The 25,236-nt window shown below is 40.3% G+C and overlaps 3 protein-coding genes across 8 annotated transcripts in view; 2 read left to right on the forward strand and 1 right to left on the reverse strand.

Annotated features, from left to right (window-relative positions):
• Positions 1 to 184: 184 nt before the first annotated feature.
• Positions 185 to 5,350, reverse strand: LOC309718509 (rab5 GDP/GTP exchange factor-like). 2 transcript variants are annotated; one of them, XM_082553836.1, is made up of 9 exons: positions 5,050 to 5,350; positions 3,664 to 3,837; positions 3,337 to 3,464; positions 2,469 to 2,620; positions 2,318 to 2,387; positions 2,100 to 2,235; positions 1,873 to 1,967; positions 1,315 to 1,571; positions 185 to 1,219 (listed from the first exon to the last, which is right to left on the reverse strand). In XM_082553836.1, the coding sequence occupies exons 2-9, from the start codon at positions 3,819 to 3,821 to the stop codon at positions 833 to 835; spliced, it is 1,383 nt and encodes a 460-aa protein (XP_082409962.1). In that variant the 5' UTR covers positions 3,822 to 3,837; positions 5,050 to 5,350; the 3' UTR covers positions 185 to 832. The 2 variants fall into 2 exon arrangements, with proteins under 2 accessions (XP_082409962.1, XP_082409963.1); XM_082553837.1 differs by having other exon boundaries at positions 3,664 to 3,840.
• Positions 5,351 to 5,643: 293 nt separating this feature from the next.
• Positions 5,644 to 17,429, forward strand: cfap251 (cilia and flagella associated protein 251). Of its 4 annotated transcripts, XM_082553832.1 has the most exons (20): positions 5,645 to 6,577; positions 6,683 to 6,823; positions 6,997 to 7,106; positions 7,194 to 7,302; positions 9,056 to 9,136; positions 9,230 to 9,307; positions 9,397 to 9,438; positions 9,539 to 9,759; positions 9,854 to 10,027; positions 10,859 to 11,109; positions 11,208 to 11,359; positions 11,491 to 11,667; positions 11,777 to 11,961; positions 12,049 to 12,163; positions 12,346 to 12,509; positions 12,611 to 12,701; positions 15,946 to 16,089; positions 16,164 to 16,392; positions 16,512 to 16,625; positions 16,719 to 17,429. In XM_082553832.1, exons 1-20 carry the CDS (start codon positions 6,383 to 6,385, stop codon positions 16,844 to 16,846), a joined length of 2,901 nt encoding a protein of 966 aa, XP_082409958.1. In that variant the 5' UTR covers positions 5,645 to 6,382; the 3' UTR covers positions 16,847 to 17,429. The 4 variants fall into 4 exon arrangements, with proteins under 4 accessions (XP_082409961.1, XP_082409958.1, XP_082409960.1 ...); XM_082553833.1 differs by lacking the exon at positions 5,645 to 6,577 and having other exon boundaries at positions 6,774 to 6,823; positions 6,961 to 7,106; XM_082553835.1 differs by lacking the exons at positions 15,946 to 16,089; positions 16,164 to 16,392; positions 16,512 to 16,625; positions 16,719 to 17,429 and adding an exon at positions 14,921 to 15,934 and having other exon boundaries at positions 5,644 to 6,577.
• Positions 17,430 to 17,521: 92 nt separating this feature from the next.
• mlxip (MLX interacting protein) overlaps positions 17,522 to 25,236 on the forward strand; it is a 28,448-nt gene continuing 20,733 nt past the window's right edge. For both annotated transcript variants that reach the window (XM_082553980.1, XM_082553981.1), the window contains exons 1-3: positions 17,522 to 18,118; positions 22,188 to 22,294; positions 25,154 to 25,236. In XM_082553980.1, the coding sequence (XP_082410106.1) occupies positions 17,796 to 18,118; positions 22,188 to 22,294; positions 25,154 to 25,236 (513 nt within the window). In that variant the 5' untranslated portion in view covers positions 17,522 to 17,795. The remainder of the gene's footprint in view (positions 18,119 to 22,187; positions 22,295 to 25,153) is intronic.

A 25,236-nucleotide genomic window follows, 5' to 3' on the forward strand; every position in this document is an offset into this window, starting at 1 on the left:
TTAAAGCTTTTAATGGAAATTAGTAAAGGAGGACCAGGTTTGGACTATCAGTCATTGGACTGAGTCATTTCAACATCTGACACCTGTCTGACTTTCCAAAAAGCCAAGTTTCTAAAACTTCTCTGTTGGCAATATGGCAAATAATCATCGGCTTTAGTGAAGGAAAACACCCAAACACATTACATTCAATCATGTGTCACCTTTAATATATTAGATACATACAATCACAGATCTTTAGATGAAGCCCTTGGATTTTTTTCAGAAATCTTTCTAGAGCTGTAAACAACGTGCAGCTTGTGCATGCTAAAGATTTTTTGCACCCACGTGCTGAGAACAAATACACAGCTTTCACAAATACACCCCTGACTTTTAGTCAAGAACAGTCACACCAACTTGTCCTGTAGCCTACTTTGGAATTTCAGAGCAGCATACATAAAGGCACAATGGTATAAAACTATTCAAAATTATCATAGTGAATAAGTATTGTAAAGTGTTTGTTCTACATCTGTAAGTGCTGTGTACCCTGAGTGCTTAGATAGTACATATGAGATCTCTTATTGGAAAATGGAATGTGATTTATTGGCTCAATGCTTAAATTGGACAGATGGGCAAATAATTTGGACTAGTCATTAAAACCTCTGTGAACGTTGTGTTACTGCATGCATAAAGTTTCCTTCATCTTCAGCTGGCTTACAAATGCCCTACTCCTGCATTGGGAGCATGTGCAAATGTGGCACTGGAAAGTACGCTTCATTTGTCCTGCAGCCTACAAATGTTAGTGCTGACGATTAAATAAAGTCAAGTGCCAGATTAGCTCTATTAATAGAAATGCCTAACAGCCTGTTTCCCTCAAACCTCCGTCTTGATCCTCAAGCACCAGCACTGACTCCTCCTTATTATCCTGAGTGGACAACAAAACCTCCTTCTGAGCAGTTATCTCCTTCTGAGCCAGGACAAATTGGCTTCTGGTCTCGTCCAGCTGTGAATGAACTTCTTGCACCCACTTTTGTAGCTGCGCATTGAGAGCATCCATACCTTGGTCCAGCTTCTCCTGCCTGCCTTTGAGGTCTTCTAGCAGGTTCTGTGTGTCACTGATCACCTGCTGCCTCCTGTTTAATGCACAGGGAGTACGCTGACCCAGCATGTAGCCTTCAAACTCTTCTGGACTGAGGCTGAGTGCCGGCCCATCCAGCTTTTCAATGAAGGCCACAGCACAGGACTAAATAAAGAGATGCGGACACCCGTATGAGTTATTAACAGGTCTAACAACACCCTGTGGTGTATGATGGGTGAGGAACTTTTCAGTCAACTCACCAAATTTGTGAAATAGTAGCCGCTCTCTCCTGCCATCAGACTGTGAGGGAGCCCAAAACGAATCACGTATTGCATGTTGGAGTGGAGGCGAGGCGGATTGGCCTTCAGCACCACGTAAACCAGGCTTGACAAGAAGTCATCAGCATTAGCAGGCTCACTGTTTGAGCGGGAAAGGGCTTCGAAGACATGCTGGCTGCATTTGGAAACGCACGCGAGTTTGTCTTGAGGTGCTCGTTTGGCATCCATTTCGATTATGGCTGTGGGAAAAATAAAGGCTGGAACTCATTTCAAATGTTATGACATTGACAAAATATGCCTCCCTTTATCATTAAAGTAACAGTTTTTCATTTTGGGAAATGCACTTTTTCTTTTCTTATGTCAGGGAGTTAAATACGAGGCTGCAGTTGGCAAGCCTGGACCCGTACACAGGTAATATGTTACCAGCATTAAAGCTGCTCATGACATGAATCTTTTGATGCAATTTTTAGATAAGAAAGCAAATAAATGCATTTCCCACCATATCAAACTGCTCATTTAAGTATTGAGATTTTAAATCACCAGTTATAGCAGGCAGAAAGGGGTCGCCTGTGACAGAGACCTTTTCATCAGGAAAAGGTACGCCTAGCATCTGCGGCGTAACCCAGTTCAAAGAACTGCAAATAAGAGACATTAGTTATAAAAAACAAAAACACAAAACTTCTAATCCTGACTTTTAACTCAGGATTAGAAGTTTGGAATTTTTTTTCCAAGATGGGTAAAACCAAAACAAAACACAGCTGATGTACCGGATTCTTCTCTGGAGAGCCAGGTCCTTCTGTTCATCATCACAGCTGTCATGGCAGAAAACCCATTTGTGCAGCCGTGTCATTATTAACTTCTCTACATGCTCCATTATCTGAGTGACCTGAGCTTCAGGAAAACCTGAAAACATAAACAGCGATTTAAAAGCCACTTTAAATACAAATATTGCATCATACACAGTTTGGAACAGATCTGTACTCACTGCTAAAATATTCAGCAAAAGACTGATAAAAATCCTGCACGAGGTCTGACTGCTTCTGCACCGGCAGATCCTGCAAAGATGACGTGAATCGATGATCAGGATGCCTCTAGCTCGTGACATAATTGTCGTGTTAGATGCTTAAACTGCTTACATGGTATGCCTCCATTGTGTTGAGAAAAGCTGTACAGCGGGACTGCAAGCGCTGGGAAGGAGGACTCCGAAGTATCTTTAGGAAACCAGTGAAGTCTCCAGGCTCAAGGTTTTCGTAGGCTTTTAACACATTTGCACGGCTTTCAGAAGACTCTGGAGGGACAAATAGTCAAAAGGTGAAGAGGCAGCAAAATCCAAACAGATAGCCAGATAATCTAATCCAGGGGTGAGGGAACTCTAGGCCTCAAGCGCCAGTGTCCTGCAGGTTTTAGATGTGTCCTTGATCCAACACAGCTATATAATATGGGTAAATTACATCCTTAACATGTCTTGAGGTTCTCCAGAGGCCTGGTAATACTATATATAGTATATAGGTATGTATAATTTGGATGTGTACAAAAGACCAAAACAGTATATATAGTGCATTCTGGTTCAGCAGAAGGTATGGTGGATGTTTATGTACAGTGATTATTAGTAAAGTCTGTTGCCTTATTCTCTGCATTTTGCTGGGGGGGGGGGGGGGGGGGGGGGGGGGGGGGGGGTTTCTTACAGACAGCAAAAATACTGAGTGAAGGTTAAAACTTTTACCTTCATGGACTTAATGACAATGTTTAGAGGAAGAATTCTGGCTTTCTATTCAGAGGTGCTGGGTAGTATTAAGTTATTCTTCTTTTTGAGTATTTCAGAGAGACAGGATTGCAGAAAAAAAGTAAAAAGGGCCACCTTGGTTGGTGTGACAGAGGAGGATGCTTGGACAAGGTGAAATGGAGGCAGCTGATCTGCTGTGGCAACCTCAAATGGGGCTAGCTGCTGTAACTGGCTGTTGACCTAATAATGACTTTAAGACAACCACAAAACTAAAGTTTTACCTTGAGGTTTTGGAGGCGATGGGCTGCCCCAGAACAGTCTTCTCACTGTGTTAATTCGACGACCTTTCTCAATGTTTTTCTTCTCCTCAAATTTGGAGAATGTGGGGAGCGTTCCATCACTGCGCGGTCTATGAGGAATGAAAGGATTAGACATCTCTGTCCCGAGCTGAGAGACAGAAAACAAATGGAAGGTCTCTCTATCTGCATTTAGACTGATGCGTTATACCCTCACATATCCAGATGTCATATTAAAGGGCAGTATTCTCACATACATTTTCAATATACTTTAACATAATGAGCAAACGTAACAGCGTGAATAAAGTTTACCTAATTTCTTCTCTCGGGGTTCCAGCGGCCCGTGCCCTCTCTCTCCAGCACTTGGAGCACAAACCCTGCCATGCTGGGTTTCCATAGTAACCACATGCGTTCTTACAGAGCAGCTCCTCCTGAGAAACTCTGATTCCTCTCTGTTTATCCATCCACATGTCTTTTATATGCTACCTGCTAGACATACAATTCAGCTTTAGAGCACAAAAAAAGTAAAGTTCCACTATACTTATCATCATAATTATTATACTTAACTACTCAATATTTGTCTTATAAAAAACGTCAGTAATTTTAAAGAAAGCTCAGTTGTGTGTTTGAAACTATAGCCTGGTTATGCGTACCATAGCCCAACACCCTGTGAAAATAAAAAAAACAAAAACTCAACCAAGTCTCATTTTATGATTCTGGATGACCACATAATGTCAGAATTGCAGTGACGCAAAGAACATTAAACTGAACAACTAAAACTGATAAATATAAGATTGGAAAAATGTCCAAATTCCATTTTGGCACAGGGTCAGAAAACATTAATGCATGGATCCATCTTGCCTTGTATCAATTGTTCAGGCTGGTGGTGCTGTGCAAACTTTGAACCTTAGTGCCGACTAAGCATTGCTTAAACACCACAGCATAACGAAGTATTGTTGCTCACCACTTCCATCCCTCTATGACCACAGTGTTCCTATCTTCTGATGGGACAGACAACACACCATTTCACAAAGCTCAAATCATCACAAACTGGTTTACTGAACACGACAATGCGTTCACTGTACTTGAGTGAGCTCCACAGTCACCAGATCTCAATCTAATAAAGCACCTTTGGGATGTGATGGAACGGGAGATTCACATCATAGATGTGCAGCAGACAAATCTGCAGCAACAGTGTGATGCTGTCATGTCAATATGGACAAAAATCTCTGCGTAATGCTTCCGGTTCAATGCTGAATCTATAGCGTGAAGCATTAAGGCCAATCTGATTGCAAAAGAGAATCCAAGCCGACACTAGCAAGCTCTACTTAAAGTGTCCAGTGAGTGAAAAATATCCTAAAATATCCTAGTATCCTAAGACGTCTTATACATTTCTATGGCGCTGAGAGTTAACTAACTTTTTCGGCAGTATCGAGTACTATTGCAAAAAGCTATAGCCTCGTGGTAACATTTTATTCAAAACTTTTCAATGAAGGCATAATGTCTAATCCCCGAGTGTATAAGAGTTGGGTGTTAGCCGTTAGCATCTCAAGCTGGAGCGGCTGACTGTCAGCTGAGGGGGATTGGCGACAAGAACCGCTGGCTAATGCTAATGCTAGTACCAACTAAAAGCGAGTGACCAGTCAATCATTAAATCAGTCACCAAAACCTCGTTTTAAACACAACCGTCAGTCTCACCTGTCAGCTGATAAAACCATTACCAGCCCCAGCTGTTATCTTATCAAAGCGCTCCTTTACTTTCTGGAGTCGTCACAGTCATAAACGCTTCATACTGATAACGAGAACCTTTCAGACCTCAGTTGAAGACATTTAGTAAGAAAAAACAAAAGGCTAAGAACAGGTAGCAAACATTAATAACGCCCAGTGGCACGAAACAGAACCAGAAAGTCCGCCGCTTCTAAAGCCGTGCAACCGGAAAAACCATCCGGAAGGAAACCGTGAAAGTACAGGTATTTGGACACCGTGTCGACCCTTCAAAGTAAAAGCTTTATATATACCGAGCATCTGTAGATTTCAAAATAAAACATATTTTTGGTTAATGCGATCTCGTATTATTATAGTTAATAACCACATAATCTTGTCTATCGTGGCTTTTATCTTTAAAAAAAAAATACATAATCAAATAATGGAATAATTGTCAACTAATCAAAATTACAAAAATATTTAAATACATAATTATTTTATTTAAAAACATATTTAATCATGTCACTATTTGATTAAATATGATACAGTGCATCGTGAGTTTATTTTATCTGTCAACCTCACAGATCATAAATGTCAGGGGGCAGGGCTAAGTGAACTGGTTTGTGTTTGTATAAAACAAGCAGCGGTTAGTAGATCACCCACAGAGCTTTCCAAACCAAATCTATCCCATAAGGGCATATATGACAGCTTTGACCACTCAGTTTTTATTGGGTTTCTTGCATGGAGCACTGTTCAGAACCTGTGATACATCAATTAGAACTGGAGCAACTATAATAATTTTTATTTCATAATTTTTAAAGGCAATTGAATTTTTTTTTGTTGACAATTGTTTTCATTGGAATGTCTATACTAAACTTATTTAGGACATTCCTGGCTTACTATGAGCACCAAAGAAAGTACAATGTTTATTTTTTGACAGTAATTATCCTATAAGTAATGTAACAATTACAATAAATAAACATATTAAATGACCAGAAAGATCCTCCTGGTGTTTTCATATCGAAAGGAAAGCATCCCCCCCCCCCCCCCCCCTTTAATGCTTTCGAGTGCTTTTGTGACTATCATGCTTTTAATTTGAAAAGGCTCATCCGTTGATCTTCTGTAACTAGGCAACGAAACGCTTCCCTCCAAGTAGCAGCCAGACAGAACAGACAAAAACTTTTGGTAGGAATAAAATTAGAAAGAGCAAATATCGAATAGAGCTTAAATGTGTTGTTTTTCTGTTACTATTTGGCCTACAGTTAATTTAGGGCAAGGATAATAAGGAGAAGGCTTATATAAGTACCAAAAGGTAAGGTTAATCATAATGGAGCCACCCACAAGCTATGAAGCTGAAAAGCACCCAGTAGTGGGACAAGAACAGGACAGGGGAGAAGCAGGTAAGGATAAAGAAAAGGAAAACTCTGACATACCGAGGAGGACTGGGCAGTCTCAAGTCTACACTGCAACTAGAGACACACTTTTCTCAAAGAAGACAACTGATGCTGAAGCACATGTACTGGTAAGTATGTCCCAATCAGTGTTTATATTTGAGTGTAATTTGAAAGTATTTGTCTGTTTTACTTCACATATTCTTGGCAATACCCTAAACCTGTCCTTCATCCAGTCACTAGATTTCATCTGTGGCATGAGCCCTGCTCTTCCCGTTTTCACTCTGCAAGACCAGGATGAGCTGGTTTTGCTCTATGCTGCGGCTCATGTTGGAATTATTTACAATCACACCTCAAAGTCCCGGCACATGCTTAAGGTAAAAATCACTTCAGCTTTTTGAACAATGTAAGAGTAAGTCATTGCTTTAAGTTGCAATAAACAGTCTGAGAAATCAGATCATGTTAGCCTGGGTTTTCATGTTAAATGTTCACAGTATATATCTTTTCATAACAGGTGTGCAGATTTATATATTCTCCTTAATGTCTTCAGGGGCACTCCCACTCCATTTCATCTATGTGTGTGAGTGAAGACAGACGCTGGATTGCAACAGCAGACCGGGGACCAAATGGCATGGTGATCATATGGGACTCCTACTCTGGGTATCTCTTCATTCTTCATACATTGAGGCATTTTCACTGCATTAACCTTGCTCTCAATGGTAACCACCTATATGATAAATGTTACAGTATTCCTGTGAACACGTTGTTTGACTGTCACCCTGACGCCGGTGTCATAGCAATAGCGTTTTCAAGCGACACAAAACATCTGGCAACACTTGGGACAGAAGAATTTCAAGTAAGTATGGCAGCTCAGGGCTGTCACAATATCAAATTTCCACCGAGCTATTGTGCTGGCAAAAAATACAAATAAAAAATAAATCACTGTAATCATAATATGTGTATGGAAAATAAAAAATGATAGCAGCATCAGTAAAATGTATATAAATTAATCACTCTTTTTTAAATTTGTTTTTCTAATATTTCAATGAAACTCCATTTTAGTCATTTTAGGTCATTTTTTTAAGAGTCATATCACCATGTGGGATTGGCAGTCATATGGAAAAGAAGGTTTTGCAGGACGGTTTCTGTGAAAAAATAAGTACATTTTCTGTATGACTTTATCAGTCTCTTGCATTATTGTGGAAAACTTTTGACATTGAGGTTTGTGGGTATTCATTTATTCACCACTCTCTTAAGGTCCCAGCACAGCATTTTAATCAGGTTGAGGTCTGGACTCTGACTAAAAACTTTGACCAAACTTTTACATTATGACCTAAAATCTCCACTTAGGTCTCATCTGTCCAAAGAACATTGTTACATAAGTCTTGTGATTTGTTCGGATGCAACTTTGCAAAACTAACCTGTTTTGCCATGTTCTTGTTAGAAGAGAAGAGGCTTTATCACGACAGCCCTTCTAGACCAGCCATACTTGATCAGTCTATTTCTAATTTTCTAAATATAGCATTTATCATGCAAACCAAGGACTTTAGAGTCTCCGATGTAGCTCTTGAGTTTTTTTGCAGTTTCTCTGAGCAGGGGTGGATTTGCTGAGACATCCATTGCTGGAAAGACTGTGAGACTGTATTAATACAAACCTAACCTGAAAGTTCCAGACCAGCAAACTGCCAAAACCTCTCCTGTTACAGAGGTGCTCACACTTGATGAGGATAAGCATATAGTTTACAGCAAAGATTATTAGATTAGATTTACATTTCATATTATATCTATATTTCTACATTTATCTGTCTATATTTACATAATATCTCTATCATCACCTGGCTGCTAAAGCAGTAAGTGTGCACTTTGTTTTTCACATGACTGCAGCTGGTCAAAAAAAGTTATAGCGCATGCAAGGTCTCCCTTTTAGTTGCATTTTACCAGACTAATCTTCTAGCCCTGTTATTTCCTGGTCAAAAGAAATGTCTAATATAGTCAAATTTCAACATTTGTAAGTATAGACTGTGAAATGTTGACAGTTTGGCCATATCGCAATGATGAAACAATTTTAGTGAAAAAGTGAACCAAAATAGTGTGATTTTTGACCCCCTCCTATGCAATCATGAGGCGTGTAGCTCAGAGAATGCTGCTGATGTGGAAGGTAACATTTTGTATGGCTTATTTAAATATACTGCAGCTATTACACAAAAAAAGCTGATTCTGAGGATGTTTTGTGAGAGGGAGCAATTGAAAACTTTACACATTGTATGCTGTCCTTTTCACTCAAAATGGTGTAAGTCAGTTATTTAACCAGAATTGTCCAAACGTATACAAAATTACAATTACATAGTTATTTATACTATTATCACATTTTATTTTACATATAAGAGTTACACTGACACCCACAGTTTAGATACACCTAAAAAGAAAAGAAGTTACTGCTGAGATTATGAAACATGCTCTTCACGAAAAGGGAAATTTTATATTAAGCAACACTTCCTGGTCTTAGAAACACTTACATACAAACACAATAGGACAAACAGTGCCTGTATGGTAAAAGCAAACTTTTCATGAACTGACAATCTGCTTAAATTATATGGCGATCTTTTCAGCGTGTGTGCATTTGGGACTGGACCAATGAATCAGAACAGCCTTTGTGGTTTACCGAGCTCAATCCTAAATATGGTTTTCAGGTAAATATGCTTTCTCAGTATGTGAATAGCACCTTTGCTTTATGGAAACGGCACTGTGGTGAACAGATGTTGAAGTGTTAAGCTGTTTTTCAGGATTACATCATGTTTAGGCTGAAGAATAGCTCTCAGCTGCTCAGCAGCAGTGAAAGTCATGTGTTATTCTACAGCAGCGTGAGTTCAGCTGTTCAGTATTTTTTTTTTAAAGCGTAGTACAACTGTTATGTATTTATTGTGATAGTGATAGACTCATCCTTTTTCAGGCAAGTGGAAGTCTGCAGTACACTGACCTGAAGTTCAAGAAGGTGAAGATAATCTTCTAAATTTGAAGTTGTTATTAAACTGTCTGTCTCATTATGTAACTGAATATATTGATTTGTGTTCTGGTGTGTTTTGCCATTACAGTTCAATAAGGAAACCAGTGGTGCTGCTGAATTTACTTTGGACCGTTCTGAAAATTTTGGTGTGGCAAATATGTCTCTCAGTCGGTCTGTGTTTCACTGGGAAGAGCCTAAGATCTTAATAGCCTCTGGAGGTGGTGTTGTTGAGTGGCTTGTGAAAGAAGACACGGCCAATCGAATCAACCTCCAGCAACAGCAAATCACTGTTCTGGCCGTCACCGACAGGTGGGCACAGCAAGAAATATTGTCTGTTGTTGCATGTGAGTTGTGACCTGCATTTACCGGTTCCTAATCTATCTTTGTCTGTATGCTTGCACAGCTGCATCGTAACGTGCAATACTGAAAGCCACATCTGCTTTTACAATGGCAAATTCACCCTGCTCGCTCGGTACACTGAATTAAATCTGGATGCCATTGTTTCTATTTCATTTTCCAAAGAGTGGATAAGGAGGCAGCAGGAGTACAGACTGGATTTCAAACCCTTAATTACCAGGTATACAAATTTACTCTACTACAGTGTTCAGCCTAAAGAGCCACTGAACCAGTAGATCAGACTTTTACTGGCCATAAAAGAGACACCAGTCTGATTACTTTCTATACTCAAGTACATAGCAAATATTATTGGTAGATTTATATTTTATATTATAAATCTAAAGCTTGATGCACTGTAGTAACCACTGCTTCCCTTTTTAGATTCAGCCCTGTACGTTGCAGGTACCATTGCTAGAGAGAGATGGATTTATTTCTGTCAGCACTCAGCAAAAATACAAGATAGACAGACAGCTTCTATTTTACCTACTTCTCCTTATTTGAGTTTGTGGTACTGCTATGTTTAACAAACTTGTGGTGGACAGGAGCAGACAAAACTGTGGCTTATTTTAAAAAACAGCTGAAAAATTCATCAGTTTAGACAGGCGTTTGGGTAATGTTTTTGTTTAATATGTTTGTTTTTTTTGTCTGATGTATTTTTACATTCCCTGCAAAGTACTTTGTAACAGATTCCTGGCTTTAAAAGTGCTATGTAAATAAATTTTACTTACTAACTTTACTTACAAAAAGTTCACTTTTCTTCTTTTAATTTATGTGCAGAGGTAGTTTAAAGAGATTAAAAGAAAATAATAGTGAGCATCCATTCATGTTCACAGAGGAATTGATCTGTGCTGGCCAATGAACATAGGCCACACACTTTTTTACTGGCTCAAAGCCATCAGGACACTTGTTATGTTGAACCCGATACTATATCTTCACGCTGAACTGTTTTACACAGCATAATGAAAATACACATTATACATTTTTAGGCAAGCTGACCTGTCTTTTTCTGCAGGAACTTCACTGTGACCACTGTCAGTCACAGAGTTGTGCATGTGAACGCAGAGAGCCTCATCACTCGAATTGTGCTGGACGAGGATTATGAGCCTATACATGCACTGACATGCCACCCCAGTCAGTCAGCTGTGGTCACTGGCAACCACGGAGGCATTTTAGAAATGTGGGACTATAGCAGCAAAGTACGCAGTGGTAGAAAGGTCTTTAACACAGAGAAGCAGATTCAGTGTGTCACATTTGACCCTAAAGGTAAGGTCAGACTATGTTTAAAAAGAAAAGTGCTTCCATATCCTCAGTGTGTAAAAGCTGCTGTTAGATTTTGTTTGTCACATTTCATTTCTAAACAGGATTATATCTGGCTGTTGGTTTTGCAAGTGGAGCTGTTCACATACTGAATGCCAGAACCTTAGAGAGTGAACAAGAGGAAGCTTTACATTACACCAAAGACAGCATCCAACTCATCACCTTCTCCTCAGACTCAAAATATCTCGCCACTGCGGTGAGTGAGAGAACTGTGTGGATTGGAATTTGTTATAATGTATTGAGTTTTGTTAGAGCTGTCATTGCTACAGAAACATTTTTTGTTGTTGTTGTTGTTGTGAGATGATTTATGATTTGCGCGTCTGTCAGGATGCTGGAAAAGCAGTGTCAGTGTTTCACTTGATCACCAAAGAAGGCTCTTTACCTCAGTGGATGCATTTGGGTAGGATCCACTCTCACTACAAGCCCATCAAAGATCTTCTTTTTGGGGTTCACCTGGACAGCACCCAACCCAGACTACTCTCTCTGGGAATGGACTGCCAACTGGTTAGTCTACCTGGTCTAAGTTGCAGCACTCTTGTCTACTTCACTGTTTTGTTTTTGACACGATAATGGTACACGCAAATCTCTGTGCTTGTGTGGAACTGAATAAAAGGTGGAGTACGACCTGGAGAACAGCAGCATGGACCGGCTTGTCATCTTAAGCTCGGAGCGCATTGAGCAAAGCGGCGTGCCAATGTGCATGACTTGGTATCCTCCCCTAACGGCAGAGCAGTTTCTCCTCATCATCACAGATCAATATAAGATGAGGCTTTTCAACAGCACAACAAAGATGTGCAGGTCTGCAAAATACTGTAACAAGATCAGTCAGATGTTGTGTCACAGCAAAATACTCACGCATCTCTATTACATGTTTTACAAAAACAGAAAGACCCTTCAAGGCCCAACATATGGCTCTCCAATTAAAAAGATAGTTGTTCTTCCCAAGTCTGAAAAAGCTGATACAAACTCATATTACCTGGCGTTCATCACAATGGAAAAGGTCAGTGTTTGCAGTATTTTACTGACAAATGTTTGACTTTCACTTCCACCAAATGGTGTGTCTTGTTTAAATTCCTGCAGTCGACTGAATGCAGACGTTTTTTGTGTCTTTCTTTTCTCTGATCAAATTGTCATCACATTGACAGTGATACTGTCATGAAGAGTATTTTGTATTTTCTTTAGTTGGGTCTCCAGATTCTGCCACTGGATGGGAACCCCTACAAGTCAAATGCTTTGATCTGCCATTCAGCAGGAGTGTCTGCGTTTGCCTGCTCCTATGATGGCAGATTCATTTTCACTGCAGGAGGAGCAGACTGCACAGTCCTCTCATGGGAAATAAACTTGAAGTATGTTTTTTTTCTAAATAGCAACCTTGTAATCAGTCGAAATGAAAGAGCAGTATAATGATGTTTCCTGAAATCTGTCTCCTTTCCTGTGATGAATGTAGTGTGCTTGAGGCAGCAGCCGCTTTGGGCGGAAAGGACATGGTACCTTTTTACAATCTCTTAGAGGGAGGACGAGATGGCAAGTTCTACAGAGTGAGTAAAATTTTTCCTTTTTCTGCTGAGCTTTAAGTAAACAAGCATAGCATTATTCAGATTTTTTTAGACTGAAACATGTTAGAGGCACACTTACTCAAGTGCTTGTTAATGCAAATATATCAGCTTGGATAGGGCAGCAGTGTATGTAGACATGGTCAAGATGATGGTCAAGGCACCCTGCTGAAGGCCAAACTGAGCATCAGAATGGGGAAAAAGGTGATTTAAGTAACTTTGAACATGGCATGGTTGTTAGTGCCAGATGGGCTCATCTGAGTTTTTCAAAAACTGCTGCTCTGCGAGTATTTTCCCACACAACCAATTCTATGGTTCACAGAGACTAAATACCCAGTGAGCGGCAGTTCTCTGGGGAAAAAATGTGTTGCTGATTTCCTGAGTCAGAGGAGAATATCAATACTGCTTTGACCTGACAGAAAGGCAACAGTAACTTAAATGACCACTTCTTGCAACGAACGTATGCAGAAGATTAACTCTTTGAAGCAGATGGGCTACAGCAGGACATCCCAATCATCCCCCCAATCATCTCCCAGTGTCACAGTGGATCAGGTCAGGAGACAACTGAGGAAGCTTTGCCCCAGGAAGGCAGCAGGCCCAGACAAGGTGTGTCCGAGGATGCTAAAGGCGTGTGCTGCTGAACTTGGGGAGCCGGTACAACGAGTCTTCAATCTCAGTCTGCGACTGGGGAGAGTGCCCGCCCTATGGAAGACATCCTGCATCGTCCCAGTCCTCAAAAGGAACCGGCCCAATGAGCTGAATGACTTCCGACCGGTGGCACTGACGTCACATCTTATGAAGACTCTAGAGCGGCTCTTCCTCAACCTCCTCCAACCACAGGTACAACATGCCCAGGACCCACTACAGTTCGCATACAAGGCGGATGTCGGAGTGGAGGATGCCATCCTGTACCTCCTGCATAGAGCCCACTCACACCTGGATGGGGGAAAAGGCACGGTCAGGATCCTGTTTCTTGACTTTTGCAGTGCCTTTAATACCATCCGGCCCTGTATGCTTCAGGAAAAACTGAACAGGATGGAGGTGGACCCCTGCCTGGTCACTTGGATCTCCGACTACCTCACCGACAGACCACAGTACGTCAGGCTGAAGGACATCATGTCTGACACTGTGGTCAGCAGCACAGGAGCACCACAGGGAACTGTGCTGTCCCCTCTTCTCTTCACCCTGTACACCTCTGACTTCTGCTACAACTCTGAATTATGCCACATTCAGAAGTTTGCAGACGACACAGCCATCGTGGGGTATATCTGGGATGATCAGGAAGAGGAGTACAGAAGTCTGGTGAGGAACTTCGTCACATGGAGTCACACAAACCACCTGCAACTCAACATCTCAAAGACCAAGGAACTGGTTGTGGACTTCGGGAGGTCCAGAACAGGTCCACTGCCGGTTCAGATAGAGGGGGAGGAGGTGGAGGTGGTCAACAAGTACAAGTACCTCGGGCTGTGGGTGGACAACAAACTGGACTGGTCATCCAACACAGAGCACCTGTATAAAAAAGCCCAAAGCCGACTGTACTTCCTCAGGAGGCTGAGGTCTTTTAACATCTGCAGGAAGCTCCTGAGGATGTTTTACCAGTCAGTGGTTGCTGGAGTACTTTTGGGGGAGCAGCACAGCAAAGGAGGACTCATCCAGGCTGGAAAAACTGATCAGGAGGGCTAGCTCTGTGGTCGGCATGAAGCTGGACACTCTGGTGACAGTGGCAGAGAAAAGGACATTAAAGAAACTGCTGCACACTTCCATAAACAACCAGAGGAGTCTGTTCAGTGACAGGTTGCTTCTCCCAAAGACAAGAACCAACAGACTTTAAAAAAAAAACCCTCCTTTGTCCCACACGCCATCAAACTGTTTAACTCCTCTCTGGAGGGGAAACAGGAGGACAAAGGAGGGGGGAACAACTAAGCTGTAGTGCCTCTTCACTGTGCAATACTTTTTGTTAATAACCAACGGTGCAATAGACTTCAATACTTGAAATGTGCAATTCCCTTATATTCTATTTATCCCTTTTGTATATGCTTTATTTATATATGTCTCTGTATTTATATATGTGTATATATGGTATTCTGCTCACATTCTGTAACTTCTGTCAGTGCTGTGCTATTTGGAAACCGAATTTCCCAGAGGAACCCACCTGAGGGATTAATAAAGTTTTATCTTATCTTATCTCTCTTATCTTACAGCAGCTAAAAACCACACCGGGTGCCACTTCTGTCTGCTAAGAACAGGAAATTGAAGCCACAATTCACACAAGCTCACCAAAATTGGACAGGGAAGAAAAAACATCTGATGTCTAATGAGTCTCAGGCAGATGATGCTCAGCTGAGCACCAACCGACTCCACTCTGCCATCTATTCAGCAGTATGTGGACTATAAAACATGGGATAATAAAACTCTTGACCATCTATATGCAGACAGCAGGAATGCATACAAAGCCCCCGCCCTGCACCCAGTAGGTATTTCAGACAACAACCTGGTCCTGTTAAGATCTCAATATGTCCCTGCTCTTCAAAGACTCCATGTTGCCATGAAGTCTGTGATGAGGTGGATTCAGGAAGCTTGCGAAGTTCTGCTCCATACTCCCCTTCGACAATGCAGAGTCGGACAAGCCACATGGGGATGACATCATCAGAATCGTGGATTGTATCACAAGTTATATAAATTTCTGCAAGGATACCATTGTCCTAAACAGCATGCCCGATGTTTACCTAAGAACAAACCCTGGATCACCATTGACCTGAAAGCCCTAATGAATGAAAAAAGAGGGTTTTCAGTTCAGGAAATAAAAACGAGCAAAAAGGGATACAGTACTGGACCCCCTGTTGCCCCCTCCCCCTCCCAATTTCCCAACTTTCCCCAAAAAAGTTTATTTAATCTAACGGATTCATTGTGCTTTTAATTCTGTTGGTTCTCAGAGAGAAAGGCATATGTGCATGAATTTCGCTTATTTAATTGAAATTTTCTTTAAAAAATATGAGCCTACACTTTTTTATGCATGGCTATACAAAATGAGTTTACAGAGAAATATATTTTAAAAAAATATGGCAACTATTTTGGACATTCGGAACTGAAGACCAATGCACATGGCCACGCATAAAATGTATTTCTAAATAGTACAAGAAAATAAGATAAGTCCTCGCCCTAGTACAAGTTTTAAAACTGTTGTTTACTGTGACATTTTAATCAGTAATGGGAGTTCTTCTGTCTTTAGGAGATGGAGGACTTTTTTTATTACTGCCAAGTCCATCATCAAGGCGTGGACTCGATGGAGAAACGACATGTGTCTTGCAAAATCCCCTTGTCAGAGGTTTCCTCTCTCATGAGAGCTTTGGGGTACTATCCTACTGAACAAGAGGTAAATTCAGTGAAACTAAAACCGCCACTTAATCTCAACCCTTTAATAACAGTTAAACATATTTTCTTCACCAGATAGAAGACATGCAAAATGAAGTTAAGTTCAGTAAGTATGCCGAAACAGGAAAATATGTAAATGACGTTGACCTGGAGGAATTTATCAAGCTGTATGTCAACCACCGGCCGGCCTTCAGCATCTCTAGCAGTGATCTGGTTAGAGCTTTTTGGGCCCTTGGGAAGGTTGACAGCACAGGACAGCCCGTCCTACAGAGACAAGAGCTGATAGAACTTCTACAGGTTCGAGGTAACGAGAATGATTGGTCAGCATCTTACTGGTTATAAATCTTAATCCTATGGTCCATGTTTTATTGTCAGTTTTTATTAGCTCATCCAACACGTTTGTTATTTTGATATTAAACCCAGGAGAACACATGACAGAGGAAGAGGTGGTGGAGTGTTTCACTGCTCTTTTAGGCCTCGATGATGTGGAGGAGGAGGAGGAGGAGGAAGAAGGAGGGGGACTATCTGAACCTAAAAGTGTGTAATGCAACAACACATACTTCCAAGTCATTACCAAAAAATTCACATAAATGCTGAGAATAAAATATTTTTTTCTGTGCATGTACTCAGGTGGACATTCAGAGTATACACTGGACTCTGTGATCCCAAGTGAGATATCTGTGGAGACATTCACAGGTCAGATCCTGGGCTTCACGTCCTCAGCAGAGCAGAGCAGCAAGTCTTCCCCTCCAGAGTGATGAACCAAAAACGTCTGCCTGAGAATCTGTGTTTATGACGAGGTTTTAGCTCTGCTGGTCTGTTTAAAGACCAGCAGTATTACTGTAACATGTTATTAACAGAAGGTAGAGTGTAATCTGTGTTTAGCTTAAAATATAAAACATTATATCTTATACTAATACAAAAAGTCAGTTAAGCAGTAGAGAGTTTTTTTTCTGTTGATATTTGAGTGTTTCTGATGACAATCGCTTCCACATGTTAAATGTAGAAAATGCATTCTAATAAAGGAAGATTTAAAACAAGTCTTGTTCTCTTTTATCAGCCGCTCCCTTCATAGGTCGCCACAGCGGATCATCTGGCTTCCTAGGATCTTCTGTCAAATCATCCTGCTGCATGTCCTCCTTCACCACACCCACGGATCTTCTCTGAGGTCTTCCTCTTTTCTTTCTACCTTGCAGCTCAATATTCTAAAGCCCTTTTTCTGATATATCACCTATCCTCGCCAAACCATCTCAGACTTGTTTCTCTACCCTTGTCTCTAAACCACTAAACCCGATCCTTAAATTAAAGATATTTTCACAATTCACAAGCGTGATCATTCGTCTTTCCTCGCTGCAGAAACGTGCCTGTGGCTGCAGGGTCTGATTAGTGGGCGGGGCTCTGCGGCGGCCCAATCAGAGGGGCTTTTCGACAGGAACTTCCTGCTCTGGGCAGAGGGTCCAGTGCGCAGCTTCTCGTCAGCTGGTGGTTGAGACTCATAGCTACGTCAACTCAAGACAACAAGTTAAGTTGGGAGTTTAATGACCGACAGCGAGCTTAGCGATGAGTGAACCGAGGGCCTCGACTCCGCGGCGTGAAGCTGGTGAAGTTTAACGGTCGGCGTGTTCTCCGGAGAGACTCATGAAAGGGAGAGTTTTATTGTTCTAGCTTGCTGGCTAACTTTAGCCATTTGTCTGGTGAGTTATCGACATGGCTATGAGCGAGGTGTCCCTGCGGCACAAATATCGTTGCCCTTCCGCGAGCATAAAGCAGGAGCAGGATGACGACTCGGACACGGAGGAGACTCACCTAGGGCTGAGGAAGGCAGAAGGACTGGAGTCTCAGATCATCCATAGCGGACACTTCATGGTGTCCTCGCCCCACACCGAGCATCCGCCGAAGAAAGGCTACGACTTCGACACTGTCAACAAACAAACGTGTCAGACCTATCATTTTGGAAAAGCGAGCTCGTCGCACTTCTCCATAGACGCCTCACTGACGAAGCTCTTTGAGTGCATGACTCTGGCGTATAGGTAAGTTATGGCGAACTATGTAAACACATGGGGACTATTCATTTTCACTTTAGCTCCTCCTCACCCACTCCTCCACGCTGAGCTTTCCTCTATGTGCAGAGTCAGGCATAGGGCGACTGCATGCGGTCACGAGTCTTCCTTTAACTTCCTGCTCGATGATCATGATTTTGTAGGGAGTGTGGTCCTGGAGATAGTTGTAGAAGCCTTACTTAGATCAAGGAACTAGACACGGAGAAAAAACAAGCCCTGCATCTAATTATGTAGGGATTTAGGTTGAATTGTGTAAATTGCTAAAAAAAAATATCCTCTGCAACTCATATTATACTACATGACATCACCGGGTTGTGAATTTGCAGTATTTTTTATTTTGTAGAAATGTAGGCCACCTTTCCAGTAAGACTACTTTCTTTTGATTGGGTGCTTCTTAAAAAAGTTAGTTAGCACTAACTACTGCAACTCGCATTCACTCAACCACACACACATACAGTGACTTAACTAAAACACACACATCCACTCTACCACTTGAGACAGTTCTACTCTGTTCTGCTCTAGTTCTACTCTGGCCAAGCCGCATTGTCCAAAAGACTCACACAGTGTGCAGTACAGTAAATAATACTCAGTACAGTAAATACATGCAAAAATGATGCAACGGAAAAGAATTGGTCAAGAGGGACAGGCTGTAAAATTTGACAGGAAGAATGGAAAGACGGGAAACTGTGAACCAACCCCTTTGGATCGTAATAAACATTTCCCCTTAAGGCACTTTGGAATTTTTTTTTTGTTTGTTTTTTAATTTAATGGTCTGTCTTTTTACAATTCAGCACTCAGATATCAGAATGGTACACCTGCATCCCTTAAGTCCACAAAGCGTCAGTGATTTTTATCATTGATTGTTTGACTCTCCCATCTTGTTGTTATCTCACACTGAACAGACAGAACCGTTACTCTGTGTGTGTGTGTGTGTGTGTGTGTGTGTGTGTGTGTGTGTGTGTGTGTGTGTGTGTGAGAGAGGGAGAGAGAGAGAGCCATATTGACCATTGCTGAGTCAAGCCACATTGTCCTATCTGTGTGACCACACATTAATGTTTACCATTATAGTCGTTAGAGAATATTTCAGGGCTCTGGTAATTAAATTGTTCCTACTTAAATTAAGTTGTACCTCATCCCTTCTTACTAACCCCATTGATTTTTGCAGTTTTCTCATCCAGGAACCCTAGAACCAAAAAATCTGGATGCAGGAATCAACTAGATATGTTGTTATGCTGGCCCTTGTGCACAGTGGATGTTTATAAAAGTTTAATTTGTTTTGTGGCAGGCTTATCTACAGTCATGTGAAAGAGGAAGTTTTCACAGGACTCTGTGCAATCCTGTTAAAACCTAAAAGCACCCTTACTGCTGCCACAATGAAGGAAAGTAGCAGCCAGGTTTTATAGATCATCAGTAAATGTGAGCACCTTTATGAAAGCAGAAGTTTTGCCAGTTTGCTGGTATGGACATCCCAGAAAATTCACCTCAGATTAACCAGTGCTCGTAAAACCAGCAAAAACCACAAAGAGCTATGTCTCAGACTCTAAAGGTCTCAGTTGAAATGTCAAATGTTAAAGTTAATGACAGAAATAGAAAAAGACTGAACAAGTATAGCTTGTTTGGACGGCCTGTTTGGAAAAAGTCTCTTCTCTCATTGATAACAGGATGGGAAAACACAGCAGCAAATCAACAACAGAATGTCTGAAAAAGGAAAGGATCAAGGTTTTGCAAATGGCCCAGTCAATGTTCAGACCTCAACCCGATTAAAATGCTGTGGCAGGACTTAGAAAAAACTTGTGCATAAACAAATACCTGCAAAGTTTATATAACTGATGCAACATTGTAATGAAGAGTGGGTGAAAACTTCTCCACAATGGTATGAGTGACTGATAAAATCCTGCAGCAAACAATTACTTGGAGTTAATGCTACAAAAAGGTTGATCTACAAGCCGTTGAATCATAGGGCGTAATTAGTCTGTGGGCAGAGTCCTGTAAAAGCGTTCCTTTTCACATGACTGTACTTGTTATTGTTTCTTCGCTGATTAGACATGAAGTTAGCATGGCAATTTTTCCTGTGCGCTAGTGGGATGAATCAAACATACTGATCATGTCAGCACTCTGAGTTGAACTGTAAACAAAGCTGCACATGCTTCTGTGGTTGTAGTAGAGGTATGGACTGTGTTTTAAAGACATTTCTACTTGGTATGAAGTCAATGCAGAAGGCTCTTAAAACTAGCATTCTCCTTCATAGCCAGCAGACTGGTGGTTTTATAAAATGAGTTTATATGACTTGGTGACATATCAGATTAAAAGAACAGGACACCCCCACCATGACCCTGGCTCAGGCCTGTACATCAAAATTTGCCTTAGTTTAAAATCTGATTTCTGTGCCATCATCATATGTGTAGCACATAAGTGCTTCAGAATTAAAAATATTTATTTCTCATCAATAGTTGATTCATTTTAAAGCCAAAAATATGTCAATTATTCGTGTAAACTGTGCATCTCAAGTTTCCAGTTCAATTACAGATCCAGACAATGTTGAGCAGTTATGCCTGAGCAGGGATTTATAAAATTAATTGACAATCACTATAACTCAATTGCCAGTTGTTCCATGCAGCTCTTATTACAAGATAATGCCTCCATGCAATACTTAAATCAGATAAATAAAGCACCTTGTTATTCTGAAAAGGTAGAATTTGCAAACTTACAATCAATAAATAGGATTATTGATTGTATGTTTGCATAAAAGCAGTGCTTTTGTGCAGATTTAAAGAAGAAGGTTTAAAGATGGTCCCTATAATGGTACATTATAGTAATAGTGGCCGTACTCATAGTTTTCTGTTTACAGCTATGTTTGAGGTGCCAGTTGCTCAGAGGATTTCCTTTGCCCTGATTATTTAAAAATACAGTTACTGTTCTGTTGTTTTTGTTGTAAGTGATGAGGGTTTATTTCAGCAAAAGGGCATTTACCATTGAAACGGTTGTATATGCTCCAAAAGACTCACACAGTGTGCAGTACAGTAAATAATACTCAGTACAGTAAATAAACAAACAAATGATGGAAAGGAAAAGAATTGGTCAAGAGAGACAGACTGTAAAATTTGACAGGAAGAATGGAAAGATGGGAAACTGTGAGCCAACCCCTTTGGATTGTAGTAAACATTTCCTCGTTAAGGCGCTTTGGAAATTTTTTTGTTGTTGTTTTTTAATTTAATGGTCAGTCTTTTTACAATTTAGCACTCGGATATCAGAATGGTACACCTGCACCCCTTAAGTCCACGAAGCGTCAGTGATTTTTATCATTGATTGTTTGACTCTCCCATCTTGTTTTTATGTGACACTGAACAGACAGAACCGTTACTGTGATGTAATCATTAAGCGCACATGCTGTACACATACCTGCACATACAGATGAGTTCCTCCAGTGCTCACTTGTCTCAACATTACCGACGTGTGTGTGTGTCTGTGTATTAGTGATGTTACTGTTTGCGTAAGCAGCAGGAGCAGTGCCATCATCTTGTTGTATAACTTGTAACTCAAGCATGACTTTAAACAGGCTTCCTTTTTCTTGTCTGCCTTTGCTTTCCCGCTCTTGTGGTTAGACATAAGTCACGGGTTGAGCAGGCGAACAACACATGTGGTTTATTTTCACACCTTTTTTAATGTGATTATACATTTTTATTTATTTACATTTTGTCCTGCGGCCCACCTCTGTTCAAATATAATTAGCCAAATTTAGGCCGCACAGTTGGTGAAACTCTTTCGTCAGACACATAACTCCTGTCACAGGATGGTGCTCCCTTACTTTTTTACTAATTGATGGGTGTTGGATCAGTATAGCCTCTAAGTATCACTATTAGGCTTTAAAAAAACCTGTGATCATTTCACCTGAAAAAGATACGTGATTAACGTGTGCATGATCAATTAATCAAAGAAAAAAACTGTTTGTGATTTGCTAATGCAGGTTATTCTTACAGTATTTTAAAGGTTTTGGTTTGGTCTTACAGTTATTTCACTGATGTTTTTCTTTCCTTTTCAGTGGTAAGTTGGTGTCTCCAAAGTGGAAGAACTTCAAAGGGCTAAAACTGCTTTGGAGAGACAAGATTCGCCTGAACAACGCCATATGGCGAGCCTGGTACATCCAATGTAAGAGTTCCACAGTGCTTTTCATTTCATACACAAAATGTGAAAGTGACTGTTTTTGGTTAATATTTAATTAAACATTGCCTTCAGTGTAACACAATTTGAATCAATCATAGAATCCAGTTATTTTTAGAAGTGATTACTGTTTTGCGGTTTCTTTTGATGTGCTGCTCTTAGTTTCTCTAACTGCATAGCTCTTTTCTTCCCAAATGAATTTTGCACCAGGTATGTTTAGTTTCACTCCTATTTAATTGGTTTTCAGCTAATTAAAGTGGAAATAAATGTATGTTTAAAAGAAAAAGAATTCAACACAAAATGATTGACTAAGAAGCCTAATACAGTACTGTGGAAGTCTAGAGGCACTCCTCATTTCTTTAAGTTTTGCTTCTGGACCTTTGTGTAATTTTTTTTAAAGTGGTCTTAAGCAGTAGTTCTCCAGGCTTAAAAGTCTTTCAAAGTTTTTCTGTGGACAGCAGCTGCTTTTTTTTTCAGTCCGTTAATTCTACCTCACCCTTTTCAAAGAGATAATTTTATTAACCGACTTAATGCTGCTATATATGACACTAAAGCATAAAAAAGGCATATAACTCCAGGGATTAAGCAGTGTTGTGTCTACTCATAGCACTGAACTTATCAACTTAACTGCATAAAGATCTAAAACAATATGCATAAGAAGGGGAGGAACATGAAAGGCTTTGAAAAACTAACTACACCCATAATTTAGTGCCTCGTAGAACCACCTTTAGCAGCTCTATGTTGAAGTACTTGTTTTACATGTGAATTTATCTGCCTCTCACATTATTGTGAAGAAATTTGGCCCGCTCTTTTGTTTTTTTTCTTCTTTTTTTTTCACAATGTTGTTTCAGGTCAGTTTTGCGGGCGTTCATTTATGCACAGTTCTCTTAAGGTCCTGGCACATCATTTCAGTCAGGTTGATGTCTGGACTTTGACTGGGCCATTGGAAAACCTCAATTCCAAGTTTGAGCTGAGCTTTAGCTATTGAACAGATGGCTTCACATTTGTATCAAGAATGCACTCTGACAGTTAGTGTGAGGTGTCTGTGTTTGGTTTATTTTGCAAACTTTGCAAGCTGTGCTGACATGTTCCTTTAGAGAGAAGAGGAGTTCTCCTGGCAACCGTTCCAAACAAGCTGTGCTTGTTCAGTGCTTTTGAAGTGATCTAAATGTAACATTTAACATGCTAACTGAAGCCTGCAGAGTCTGAGATGTAGGCTTGAGGTTTTTTTTGTGTGTTTTAAAAAATATATATATATATTCATTTATTTATTTATTTTTATTGTTTGACTTTTTTCTGGGACATCTCCCTTGTGGGATTATGTTAATATACACCTGAATGCTCCAGGTGAGCTTTGCAGATGATCAGTTAATTAATCAAGTGCATTTGATTTCCAGTGCCTTCCTTTCTTAAAGCTATCTAAGCAGTAAGGGTATAGTTATTCACAGGACTGCATAGAGCCTGTGAAAACTTTGTTTTTCATGTGACTTTAGATCCTGGGGGGAAATCAGGTCAGAGCACAGGAAGTGTGGAATCAGCAGTATGTGTTTGATGGGCTTCATAAAAATCTCTTGCTATACCAGATAAATTAGAAGCCATTTACAAACAACAAAGAAATACAGGATAGGATGAGATATGCACTTAATAATGATACTAAAGGGAATGGAAAGGATGTCATGCCGGTCTTACTTCCACCATAATAGATCTTAGAGACAGTTTCTGATCTTCTGTCTCCAGTATCCTTTCATACACAGGCTGATCCAGCAATGTGAGAGCAGAGTGAAGGGGTTTGGAGAAACCTGTAATCAACCTCTCTTATTATCACTGTTGAAATCTTTTACACATTTTGTGGGACATGTACTGACCTGAATACTGCTTTTAAAAACGCTTTGTTGGAATGGACTATTAGTATCATGGTTAGGACATGTCAGCATGCTTTTCTCACTGAAATTATAGTTCAAGCTTCTATTTGTGTTTATAAATAGCTACTTGTGGTCCTTCTGATATAATACTTTATCACATGTGAAGATGTTTCTTGAAAGTCATTACTACAGCAGAGGCTTAGCCACTTTTCCAGACATGCAGTAAACCTAATTCTAGAAAAAAATGAAAAGTAAACAGAGAAGCACACGGACTACACTTATAATCCATGTTTTGCAAGCTGAGCCACTATGTTTTGGCTAATATATTTCAAAGTTATACCAGCCTGGCGATAGCTGACTTAAAACTGAAAACTGCATGTCTTAAATACACTTTGAATACACTTTGATGTGAATCTAAGGTCACCACAGGTGACCTTAGATTTGTGGAAGTGACTAATAGTAACTTTCATTTACATCACTAAGTAAACTAAATCTGGGTCAAGTGTTTCTGAGCTGGGTGAGTTATAACTAAACAAATAGAGCTATTTATTTTAACAATGAAGCTTTCATTTGCAGTTGTAGTCAAAATGTTACATCCACTCATCGTGGGTATAAATGTTGAAGCAATTTTGGGCCTTTGGTCAATTCGTTGAACTCTTCTTTTTCTACGGTGGAAAAAGAAAAGGGTAAATATATAGACGCAGTCGTTTAGAAATGAGCGTATTCTAGTTTGTTTTGTTTTCTGTTTTTAAATCACCAGAGATGTATGCAGTACAATCATTCCACCCTGGAAAAATAGCAGTTTGAAGAAGTCATTAGGGGACCAAAATAACCTTGACATTCGTGTGCATGATGAATGTATGGGAACCCTAACTGTACATACCTGTTATGTTGCTTGTTTTTTTTCATATTCTGCAAATATCTTTTTCTAAGATGGAAAAATCCAACTCTCTATTTTAAACTTGAGTTATTTTTCAAACCCCAGATGTGGAGAAAAGATCGAATCCTGTTTGTCACTTTGTGACACCACTTGATGGAAGTATGGACCTGGACATCCCTCGTCCTGAG

Source organism: Aulonocara stuartgranti, assembly GCF_965226115.1.
Source record: "Aulonocara stuartgranti genome assembly, chromosome: 12".
Taxonomy (NCBI): Eukaryota; Metazoa; Chordata; class Actinopteri; order Cichliformes; family Cichlidae; genus Aulonocara; species Aulonocara stuartgranti.